The following is a 13,027-nucleotide window of genomic DNA, read 5'->3' on the forward strand; positions in this document are numbered from 1 at the left end:
TTTTACTAATTTGGCAACTGTCAAACTTCATCAGGGAAACGGTTTAAATTTCCGCTTTGTAAAAAAACATTATTGTTCCAATTGGGATGACACTACATGCATATACTATGCTGTTGAGTATGTAAGTGCATAGTGCATAAGTGCATAGTGTGCCATTTGGGATGCAGCTTTAGTTCATGAGCCCTTTAACCTCTTCACCAACAAAAATGGCTTGAAACAAACTAGACAGTTAAAGGCATGAAAATTAAAATTTACCCACTATTGGTTTCAAACCTTTTTTTGTTTAATGCAAAAGAAAATCTTTTGAAGAAAGCTGAAAACATGTATTTATTGACTTCTTTAGTAGGAAAAACAAAAACTTTGGAAGTCAACGGTTACAGATTTCATGAGCAATGACAATTTCTCATTCTTATTTGCATTGACGAAATTAACACTGCTCCCAAAACCCAACCGATCACTCATTAATGTTTGTGATGACGTCAAGTTCTGTTAACTTACGATTTCAGTGAAGACACCAGGCCTCATTAGATTGATCATTTTGGCCACTTGATAGACATCCACAGCGCTCTCGTTCTCCAGCTGTTGGGAAAGTGTTGTCAGAGCACAAAACGTCCCGGCAGAGACTGCGCCAAACCTGGAACACACGACCCATTAGACTCTCTTAGAACTCTTTGTAAACATCTGGTATTACAATGCATTTTGGTTGATCAAAAGTAGATGGGGAAACGCATCAATCAGTTATTTAAGTGATAACTCTATAGGTGTGAGCTTTTTTCAGATTTTTTTTTTTTACCTAAAAATGGAACATAAATTCTCATAATTTACATATGAAAACCAAGGAAAACTAAAATGATATAGGGAGCTGACTTTCTGCTCTGTTAGCCACAAAACTATGCCAAACACTGTGGGTTTGAGTAACTTCTGAAGTTTTATACTTCAAAGTGAACGCAGATCTGCATCGGTACACATATCCTTCACCATACCCCGATGTGCACCTTTCAATAAAAATTTAACTACATGACATTGAGAGCAAGATCTGATTGGCCAGCTTGGTTTAGCTGTGATGAGTGTAGCCATGGCCAAGAGTTGAGGGAGCAGAGGGTGGCCGGTGGCAGAAGGGTTTAGGAAGTACCCTGGAAAAGCTCTAGATCAGGGGTGCCCAAAGTCACTCCTGGAGGTCCGGTGTCCTGCAAAGTTTAGTTCCAACCCCAATCAGATACACCTGAGCTAGCTAATCAAGCTCTTACTAGGCTTTCTAAAAACATCCTTGCAGGTGTGTTTAGGCAAGTTGAAGCTAAAATCTGCAGGACACTGGCCATGCACGACCGAATTTGGGCACCCCTGATCTAGATGGATACTGTGTTTATTTAATGATTAAAGTTTGTTGGTTCCAACTGGTTCCCACCTCTTTCTTCTCTGACAGAGTACGAGTTCAAACAAATTCCCTTTAAGGCAAGTCATTTCACTTTGCGGCCGTCTTTGAAACGCCTCTCAGACAGTATGCTCGGGCATTCTGTCTGAATGGGCAAACGTCAAATTCTCCAAAACCGTTTGCCAAGCTTCCGATTACATTACATATTTGGAATCACCAATAAAATTAAACATCAACTCTCTCTTAAATTTAGTTTCTAAATGTCTGAATCAAACAAAATCGTCATTTTTATAAATTTCAAGCTTTATTTGGATACATTTCTTATGTCTGTGAAGCAAATATTTGCTGATATTCCTGTGCGTTTGTTGACCACCAATATGTCATAAGAGTGCACGTTTGGTCCGAGATTTTACCCCGGAGAAACATCAGTCTACAGCGATTGATGATCTAGTTTCTGTACTAGTAAGCGAGACTTCATTCGCCATATTGACTGTTACACTTTTCCCCATTTAAAACTATACGAGTGACATGTCTTGTGTATTCTATAGTCTTTGGTTTAAATTAGTTTCAATACAATTGCACGCATTGTTTTTGTTATTTTTGTGTAGTCTACAAAAAAAAAAAAACACAATAATTTAGCCTTTTTTTTCTTTTACAATAACTAAGGGTAAATAAGAACATTCAAAAACCCTGAGTCTCCCATCCCACCCCCGAAGAGAATAAAAAACCTCCCAAAAAACACACACAACAATATTAGCACCTACATGAATTGTCAAAGCAACTAAATAAATATAGATAAAATATAAATAACACATGCACAGATTAATAAAAAGGACAGAGATCTTTCTTGAAAAAAAAAGATAAATCAGGGAAGAAATGTGTTGTATTCTAGACAAAATTAATTAGAGCATTCCAGTTTTTATAAAAACAATTTTGGAATCTCTTAATGTAAACTTATTTTTTTCAATATAGAGAAAATACATCAAATCTTCTAACCATGAGACAGTGAGAAGAGGTTTAGAAGACTTCCAGTGTAATAAAATTACGGTCCCGGGCTATCAGTGACACAAAGCCTAGAACATTAGCATTCTTATTTGAAGGTTATCCAACAAAGCCGTTACACAAAAAATTGCAATCAAAGGGAATGGTTCAAGAGAAATGCTGAAAAGTGTAGAAAAAGTATCAAATAAAGAACTTTTCCAACTTTGGACAAGAAAAAAAAACATTGGTATGATCAGCAGGAGACTATCACCTATCACAACAAACACCCACGCCTGGAAATAGCTTACTTAATTTGACATTCGTTAGAGGAATTCTATGGAGAACCATACATTAAATCAGACTCAGTCTGGCACATGAAGAAGAGGAATTAACCCTCTCAGCAGCCATTTCCCACCATTCCTGATCCAAACCAAGTCCAAGTTTTTTCTCCCATTGATCCCTAAACTGAGAAAGAGAGGCCAAAGTATATGGAAGAATCAGATTGTATAAACTAGATATAGAGCTGTGATTCTGAATTTAGCAACTCTCATATAAAGAAGGATCTAACAGGTTAGGAAATAAAAGACAATGGAAATGGACAAATTTACATACTTGAAAAAACTAAACAAATCAGACTGTGGAATATTACATTTCTCTACAAGAACAGAATTGCAGGCTTTTCTGATGTAAACTCAAAACACCTTAACTAACATTAACCAATGCAATCTTATTGTAAACCATATCTATATATAAAGTTAAAGCATGTTGTATTTGTTCTATTTGAAGTTTGTGCTGCACACTGTAGAGAATACTGAGCTAGTTATTAAATTAAAACATAAATCAAAGTCACAGTATCAGTCAGAAAAATCTCAATCCCATTTTGCACAGCTCTACACTGTAAAAATGCTAGGTTCCACACAAGTCCTTTAATTTGTCCAAACACAAATTGATTAAGTTAACTTAATTGTTTTTACAAATTGAAGTGGATGGAACATAAAACAGATTAGTGACACAGACAAGTGTCCCTCCTAAAAAAAACAATAATTTTGCTGTTTTATTTTAAATAAGTAGTTTGAACAAGGCAACAAGTCATTTCTTCAGTATAACTTTGCCTTCAGAATCAGGACTGGAATGAGACAGTCAGAGAGAACGTGGTCTTTTATGTTTGTTTAAAGATATTTGGTCACATAAGCATATACATAAACGAAATATTTCTGACTTTCTCTGGAAGTGATGGAAAGTGATCAAATCAAATCAATTCAGTCTCCATTTACACCTGTATTCAGTATCGTCCACTTGATGGGATTAATAGCAGGCGCCAACTCTACTCATGGTTAAAGCACACACAGATTACTCACTCATCGTGCACGATGGTGGGACCGTCCCGTGTCATTGCCTCTTCTTTGATGATGTTGATAAGCTCAAATGTGCTGCTGATAGAGGCATCGGGATCTGGCCAGTTCGGACACTGGAAATGTCGGACTTCTAGCACATAATCGTCCTGTACAGCAATGATAAGCAGTTATGAAATTTAGCAGGAATAACTGTAAAAATAGTTACTTTTAATTTATTAAAATGTAGTGATTGCCTCTACTTTTAAATGGAAAGGCAAAAGGTAAAGCCTTACTTTTTTTAGATTGTTTATATGAATATATTCATTTATTTGATATAGGGTTTTAAAACTTAGTTTTGTTATATTTCAATTTCACTAAGAAACGTGCAAATAGCCTAATAAAAGGAAATCGTTTCATTTTCATTTAAAATCATTTACTATTTAAAATCAAATCATCAAAATCATGAATCGAATAGTGAGCAGAGTCAATCGCTACATCCCAAAATGCACAGAAAAATAAGTCATATTCTCTGTGTGGACTTTGCTTGTTCTCCTTGTGTTCATGATGGTTTCTTCCGGGTGCTCTGTACTGAACTGACCATAGTGTATGAGTGTGTGTGTGTGTAAATAGGAGAGTGTATTGGTGTTTCCCAGCACTGGGTTGCAGCAGGAAGGGCATCTCAAAACATCATATAACATATGCCAAAGTAATTGGTGGTTCATTCAGCTGTGGCGACCCTGATAAATCAGGCTGCAAGCCAAAGGAAAGTGAGCGAGCGATTATTAAAACTCATTTATCGAGTATTACTCTCTATTTTAACATTTTTAAAAAGTAAGGCAAAGATTAATTTTTCACATGAGCTTTCAGAAGTCATTTGAATATGTTACTTTGGTGCTCAGTATATGTTTGATATTGCATTTAAATGTATGCATTTAGAAGCTTTTCAATCAAATTGTTTAATTTATTTAGGCCCAATCCCAATTCTATCCCTTAGCCCTTCCTCTTACCCCTCATTTTGCGCATAACCATGAAGGGGTATGGGTGTTCCAGTTCTCTTTAGCTTGAAGGGGTAGGGCTAAGGGGAAGGGGTAGATACCCCTTCGAACAGAGATTTTTCAGGACCACACTTGAAACCAAGAGGTAATAAAATTTTCCGGAATACACCAGCCACACTGGCAGGATAGCTGCACCCAGAAGTAAGGAGATCCACAAATTTGTATTTTTTTGTCAATATTACAAATTTTTGCAACCAAAAAGCATGTGTTTAATATATTCATAACCGTGTTCGTGATTTACCATCACCATTTACATTTCACAATCTATAATCCATAATAACTCCTGTATAGTCGTCCCACAACATTCTGACATTTGATGACACAGGAATACTCTGTCAGAAAAGTCTAGTACAGTGTCTGCTATAATGTTAATGTTATATCATTATGATTACATTATATTGTTGCCTTCAGTGATTTCCTGAAGATAAATACCAAAAAAAAAGGTAACTGGAATAACTACACCAGTCGCGATTGTCAATCTCGTATGAAGTAAGAGATCACAATGACATACAATGACGTGTAGTGCTGTCCCATTTCTTAGAGGTCAATTTTGAAGCCCTTCCCACTCTGTTTCAAGAGCTAAGGGGAAGGGGTACAAAAATAGAATTGGGATCGGGCCTTAATCATTTCATGCATTTCCTGAAAACTGACCCAGTGACAATGATGTTTCAATAGCTGCAGGATTTTGATTGAACCATTTCAATGATGGAAACAGTATTGTAGAGACTGACATTTTTTCATGATTCTGATAAAATACAGTTCAAAATAACAACTTTTTTTTGTAATAGAACCCATTTGTGACATTAAAAATGTCTTCATTATTACCACCTTTGATAAATTGATGCATGCTTGCTAAATGAAAGCATTGTATTAGTTATATTGCTAATGTTTAAATAAGAAACACTACAGCTTTTTACTTTTGTTTTGTCACTGCATATATTAGGTCATGCTATGCTATGTTAAAGTCCACATAAACCAGAAGCTGCGACCATTCCATTATTTTTTCATAATGTGATGCAGTTCCAACCTAGAAAAACTGATTATTAAATGAGAAAACAGTGGGTGTGGCTTGTTTTTTTCTACTGCAAGCTGATTGGATGTAGTTAAATAGGCATTTTATTCAGAAAGATGTGGAAAAGGGTTTGGAGAGAACAGATTCCTCCTCCTCTCCATTTCTGTTTGTTGTCAAAACTGACAGTTAGAGGGGCGTGGTTAAATATGTTAGCCACGCCCAATACCTCAGACAGATATAATCTGAGAATTGAACTCAAAACAAACAGGTGCATTTTTTTAGATTTTAATTAAAGGTTATAAGAGCAAGCATTTTTTAAATGACATGCACAGATGAATTGTTCACCACAAAACTTGCAATGTGAGCTAACAAAATCAAATGGTTTGTTTTGATTTCATCTGTACTTTAAGTGTGCGGTTTGTACGCTGTCTGAAATACCTGCGTGGCTTCCAGGATGAAGTCGTGGATGATGAGCTGTTCCTCATTGGACAAGCAAAGTCTGTCGGTGTTAATGAGGGTGACAGTGAAGGCTATGCAGTTCATGGGCTCCTCTCTGCTGGGCCAGTACACAAACTCATCCTCAGTCTGCAAACACAACAGCACACTGTTAATCGAAAGGTATCACATTGGATCAGGCTGTTGCTAAGCATATAGGGAGTTATTCTGCTATAACAACAGCCAGGATATACCTTATCCCTTGCATACATCATCTTAGATATCAACATATGATATCATGTGTCATGTGTGGCAAAACAGAGTCTGCGGACATTTTTAGCTATTTCTGCACAGAATTTTGAGAAAAATTGCTTTATTTATTTATTGCAAATTATTTTGGGAGTATTATAACTAAAAACTTAATATATAAAATAAAAATTAATACCTTTTTAAACTTGTATTTAATATTTAAAATGCAAATCCATTTAGATCCACTTATTTGGTAAACAAAGCAAGTCTCTCATATCTACTAAAAGAAAAAAGAGAGAATAATACTTTACAAACTGTATGTATAGCTGTAGCCCCCCATATTTCTACTCAGTCCCCTAAAAGCTTTTAACCCACCACCTACTGTACCCCCCATCCTCACTTTAAATCTGAGCCCTCCTTAAATGACAATCCTAGAATCTCCTCTGATTGTAAATGACTGAAATGAACATTTTCTTAGTCAATGACATTACACACATTTAAAAAAGTACATAAATAGACTCAATAATTGGCTAAAAATCTGCGGAAATCTGTAGATTTCTCCATGTGCAGATTTCGTGTGGGCCTATTCCTAACACACTGAATTGTATAATTTTGTCATGTATCATCATAATGTATTGAATCAAATCATATCATTCATCATATTGTAATGTCATATATCGGGCGACACAGTGGCGCAGTAGGTAGTGCTGTTGCCTCACAGCAAGAAAGTCGCTGGTTCGAGCCTCGGCTGGGTCAGTTGGCGTTTTTATGTGGAGTTTGCATGTTCTCACTGCGTTCATATGAGTTTTTTTCAGGGTGCTCCGGTTTCCCCTACATTTCGCGATGTGTGTGTGTGTGTGCGCGCGCAGTCCTATGTAGGCCTACAGTTCAAAGATCATGTTTAACTGAATAAACAGTTAGTAAACACAAGTATAACTTCTTGAACATAATTTATTTTCATCACCAACTATCATAGTAGAACAGTTTCTCAAGCAGTTTGTGATGCATTTTAGAAACAGGAGATGAGCGCATGGTCTTATGTGCCACCAGGGTTGAGAAACCCGTTCTCAAATACTTTTTATTTGGGTAGCACACATATTCCGATTGCCTTCCGCAAAATTCAAATGAGCCATTTTAATCTAGATTAATTCCGAGATGAATCTAGATTAAAAAGATTAATCTATGCCCACCTATAATTATTTTACATTAAATCAACTTAAAATTGTAAAAAACATTAAGTTAACTTAATCGATTTACATTGAAACGATAAAGGAATTGTGTGGAATTGTAGCATCATATACAGTATATCATAACATAATAATAATAACAACAGCAATAATAATAATAATAATAATAATAATAATAATAACAACAATAATAATATTAATAATAAAAATAATAATAATAATAACAGCCATAATAATAATAATAATAAAAACAACAATAATAATAATAATAATAATAATAATAACAATAATAATAATGATATGATAATAATAATAATAATAAAAATAATAATAATAATATGATGATGACAATAATAATAATAATAACAGCAATAATAATAATAACAACAACAATAATAACAACAACAATAATAATAATATGATGATAATAATAATAATAATAATAATAATAATAATATGATGATGATGATGATGATGATGATAATAATAATAATAATAATAATAATAATAATAATAATAATAATAATAATAATAATAATAATAATAATAATATAGTGTAACACATTATCACAATAAATCATATAGAATATCATAAAGCTATTTGAGGGTAACATTTCCAACTAACTCATTAATGTTGAACCGTATCTTATTCCATTTCACTTATTCATATGCTGTTGAACAACAGATACTAAGTGTGTGCTTTAAATACAGCGCTTTAAATGATTAACTCTAGACAGAAGGTTATAATTAAACTAGCCCTCAGTGCTGTGAAAACCCGCTGGTTTAAAATATTTCGAGAGCATTACCAGGACCTGCTGAACATGTATATAAAGAACATCATTTCCATAACACCATGTGAATCCACTTTAAATCAGAAGTAGCTCTTCAAAACCCGCTGTACTCACAAGGCCGAGGTTATCCGGCAGCATCACGATAACCTGCGCATTATGATCCCAAATCATCCTCCAGAAGTCGGTGGTGGTGTGAGGCAAAGGATGCTGGGTGATGATGAACTCGTTGCTCCTGTAATAACCCTGTGAGCCGATAAAACATCGATTTTTTTGATTCTCAAAGAAAAATCACAGCAAATGTTGAACAAGCAGATGAAGAGCTGAAACACAAGATGCACTAATAATTCATGCCTCATGCATTATTGAATATGATGATCGAAATCAATGTGTAAAGTTTGGAGCGAGTGAAGCGCTGCTGTTTTACCATGATGTAAGAGGCATTGATGTAGTCTGTTCCCTTCAGGCCTGGAAGAGGAGAGAGCGCCACACGAGCCCGTTCAGCTGTGGGACAAGACACAGTAAACTTTTACACATAAACACATTATAACATTCATAAAAACATTTTGCTGTCAAACTTTCTTAATCAGCCTATTCTTTTAGTTCTACTGCATAAGAAAGCCTTAATGCAGTACTTGCATATTTTAAATATAACACTATAAATAATAATGAAACGCTTCAATGTATGATGTCTGCCATGTTTGATGTGACAACTGAATAAAAAACATTATTAAATATCATAACAACTCAATAAGAAAGTGATTATACTTGCATATTTAAAATACTACTACTACTACTACTACTACTAATAATAATAATAATAATAATAACAAAAAGTTTCTATTTATGATGGCCGCCATGTTTAAATTGTATAAATATAGTAAGGAACTTAGTCGTGTGGTTTATTTTATTGTTATTTAAAAATACATTTGTTTTTTAACATTTTTTCTCATCAGACTTTTTTATTTTTATTTCCAAATGTAAATAAAAATCAACATTGCCATCTGTATTTGCAAAAACTAGCACTATTAAAATAATGCTAAAAAGTAAACTAAAATATAAAAAGTGTATTCTAAATGAAAAATATTGATAAACATAACAATTCCATTAGAAAGCGATATTTACATATTTAAAAAAAATAATACAATTAATAATAAAAAGCTTCTATTTATGATGTCCGCCATGTTAAAATAACATAAATCCAGTCGGCAACTTGTATTAGTTGTGTGGTTTATTTTATTAGTATTTGAAAATAAAAAAAAAAAAAATTATTGATATTTATAAAGAAAATATCTGATATTTATTTTCATTTTCAAATATAAATAAATGAGTACGCATTGTGATCCGTATTTGCAAAAACTAGAACTATTAAAAATAATGTTAATACTTAAACTACAATATAAGTGAAAAGTTGATTTAAAGTTAAAAATTTTAATAAATATCATAACACTTCTATAAGAGAGTGATTATACTTGCATATTTAAAAACAAAAAAATAAAAAGCTTCTATTTATGATGTCCGCCATGCTGAAATCACAAATCCAGTTAGCAACTTGTATTAGCGTTGTATAATATGTATTATTATTATACATATTTTTAAATTATATTTGATTTTTAAATATTTATAAAAGTAGTTCAATTTTCTTTTTCACTTCCAAATGGAAATCAATAAATTCCATAAGAAAGCAATCCTTGCATATTAAAAAAAAAAAAAAACAATAATAAAAAGCTTCAAAATTAAAAACATTAACAAATATCATAACACTTCTATAAAAAAGGGATAATACTTGCATATTTAAAAACAATAATAATAAAAAGCGTCTATTTATGTTGTCCGCCATGCTGAAAACACATAAATACAGTCAGGAACTTTCATCTGTATTAGTTGTGTGGTTTATTTTATTAGTATTTAAAAAATATATATATTTACATTTTTTTATAGTTATAAAACACATCAGATTTTTTTTTTCATTTCCAAAGTAAAATAAATGATTATGCACTGTGATCCGCTTTTGTAAAAATTAGCACTATTAAAAATAATGCTAAACTTAAACTAAAATAATAAAATAAAATTAATCTTCAGTGTTTGAACTCTCAGTAATGAATATTAATTTTTAAATAAAAACTATATTTATAGAGTGGAAAAAAGTTGATTTGAAATCATAATTGTATAATAATAATAACGGGGCGAGGCAGTGGCACAGTAGGTAGTGCTGTCGCCTCACAGCAAGAAGGTCGCTGGTTCGAACCTTGGCTCAGTTGGCGTTTCTGTGTGGAGTTTGCATGTTCTCCCTGCCTACGCGTGGGTTTCCTCTGGGTGCTCCGGTTTCCCCCACAGTCCAAAGACATGCAGTACAGGTGAATTGGGTACGCTAAATTGTCCATAGTGTATGAGTGTGTGTGTGAATGTGTGGATGTTTCCAAGAGATGGGTTGCGGCTGGAAAGGGCATCCGCTGCGTAAAAACTTGCTGGAAAAGTTGGTGGTTCATAAATAAAGGGACTAAGCTAACAAGAAAATGAATAAATAATGATAATAATAACATTATGAACTATATATTTATTAATTTATAATAAAATATTATCATTATATAAAATTTCTATAATTTATTTATTATATTATAAATTATTTATTAATAATAAATTATATGCCACTACGCCACTGTATTTTTTTTTATAACACTGTAAACTATAGCAAAAGAAATTGGTGCTACTCCACTACTGTAGTCTACTACTGTACACACACAGAGCACATCAAGCTCACATGGCACTGTTGATTTTGATAAATGTCTTTTATTTCCACAACTCACTTGGCAAGACGGCGGATGTGCGGTTCTTCTCTTTATTACACTCTTTCTGGCCACTCAAACACTCGGCGAGATGAGCATTGCACTGCGTCAACAACTGGAGGAGCAATAAAACGAGTGTCCACAAGGGGGAGCAGGTCAGACGCCAAATAAACAAACTCAACATCTCCATACAGCAACAACACGCAAGGGAAGAAAAAAAAAAACAGTCGTCAGACCTTAAAGTGTTTGTCCATGCGTGTGTGTCCTGTGGGGCTCGGCGTCAGGAGGCTGTTCGTGTACGTGTGGAGCTGCCAGGCTGAAACCTCGGTGTCTTTACTGAGCACTGCTTCCATTAGTGCGTCATGGATGAAGATAAACTGCTCCTGTAGGTCACATGAACAGCACACACTGCCATTGAGACAAAGCACGCTGCTTCAGGGATGTGACGCTTCATACATTGTGCTTGTGAATAATTAACTGATTATGAGTGGTGTAGGAAAATTACGTGGATACTGTAGGATGCTTGTTTTCTATATACAGCTTATTAATGGGGGTTTGTCAAAATGTTCAGTGTTAATCTCGTAATACACTGCAGAATGTATGCCACTGCTGATTTTACCTTGTTTTTGGCAAAAAAGGACTGCAACTTGCAAACAATTTAATACAGAAAATGAAAAGACATCAATTAATTCTATTAATATTAATTACTTAGATTAAAACAAATTACCTTATTAATATATACTAATACATACTATATGAGATCTATTCCAGAGTTATGGATGTGACACATGCAAACTCCACACAGAAACACCAACTGACCCAGCCGAGGCTCAAACCAGCGACCTTCTTGCTTTGAAGCGACAGTACTACCTACTGCACCACCTCGTCACCAGTGAAAGTATATAATAACATTATATTGAAACATCTGTTCATATTTTCCAAAACAACTGACCACAGAGTTAAGGGATCAGAAAAATATCAATCTGTTAACATGTTTTATATTTTAAATGAGGAAAATAAACATGGATTATGGATGTGACCAAAAAAGTATGCATGTTTACAATATACAACATACTTTGTAGAAATTCTGTGAAGTAAACTGCACAACCCAAAAGAAATAATGCTAATCAAAAGAATAAGAGTCGGCTCACTATAGAACAAAAACGATTGGTTTTATTTTATTGGACTTTTTTTTTTTTTTTTTGCATTTATGATGGAAAAAGCTCTGTTATGGATGTGACGGATGTGAAATTAGCACTTGTGTAATTTTGGTAAATCAAATATAACAGTTTGAAAACATTACCAGAGACATTTTTGAGTATTTTTAAAGCACTGTAAAATACTTGCTTACACACAAAAATGCTGAGAATGTTTCGATATTTTGGTGAAAACTCTTTTTTTTTTCATGGCAAGGTTGACATTTGCATGTAATTGCTCATATACAAATGATAAATTTGCCATAAAAGCTAAATATATCATTAAAGCTAATTGATTGTTTGCTTGGGCATTCTGTCTGAATAGGAAAACATCAAATTCTCCAAAACTGCTTGCCAAGCCTACGATTACATTTCATATTAAGAATAACCAGTGGTGTAAAGTAACAAAATACAAATACTCAAACTACTGTATTGAGTTTTATTACTGAATTGTAATTTACTAAGTAGTTTTTAAAGTGTGTAATTTTACTTTCCCTTGAGTACATTTTTAGTGCAGCATCGGTACTTTTACTCCACTACTTTCCTCCAACATGCAGTCACTACTTTATTTTTTATTGTCTGTGCGGGTTAGAAAAATCAGTCCTGTGATTGCCGTCCTATCAAATAGCACA

General features: G+C 33.6%; 1 protein-coding gene across 1 annotated transcript in view; it reads right to left on the reverse strand.

Moving 5' to 3' along the window:
• ca16b (carbonic anhydrase XVI b) overlaps nt 1–13,027 on the reverse strand; it is a 211,098-nt gene that overhangs the window by 3,190 nt on the left and 194,881 nt on the right. The window contains exons 22-28 of the mRNA XM_021477262.3: nt 11,436–11,582; nt 11,221–11,314; nt 8,841–8,917; nt 8,531–8,659; nt 6,193–6,339; nt 3,712–3,854; nt 499–634 (exon numbers count right to left, since the gene is read on the reverse strand). Of these exons, the coding sequence (XP_021332937.1) occupies nt 499–634; nt 3,712–3,854; nt 6,193–6,339; nt 8,531–8,659; nt 8,841–8,917; nt 11,221–11,314; nt 11,436–11,582 (873 nt within the window). The remainder of the gene's footprint in view (nt 1–498; nt 635–3,711; nt 3,855–6,192; nt 6,340–8,530; nt 8,660–8,840; nt 8,918–11,220; nt 11,315–11,435; nt 11,583–13,027) is intronic.

This window comes from Danio rerio, chromosome 6 (assembly GCF_049306965.1).
Source record: "Danio rerio strain Tuebingen ecotype United States chromosome 6, GRCz12tu, whole genome shotgun sequence".
NCBI classification, from domain to species: Eukaryota; Metazoa; Chordata; class Actinopteri; order Cypriniformes; family Danionidae; genus Danio; species Danio rerio.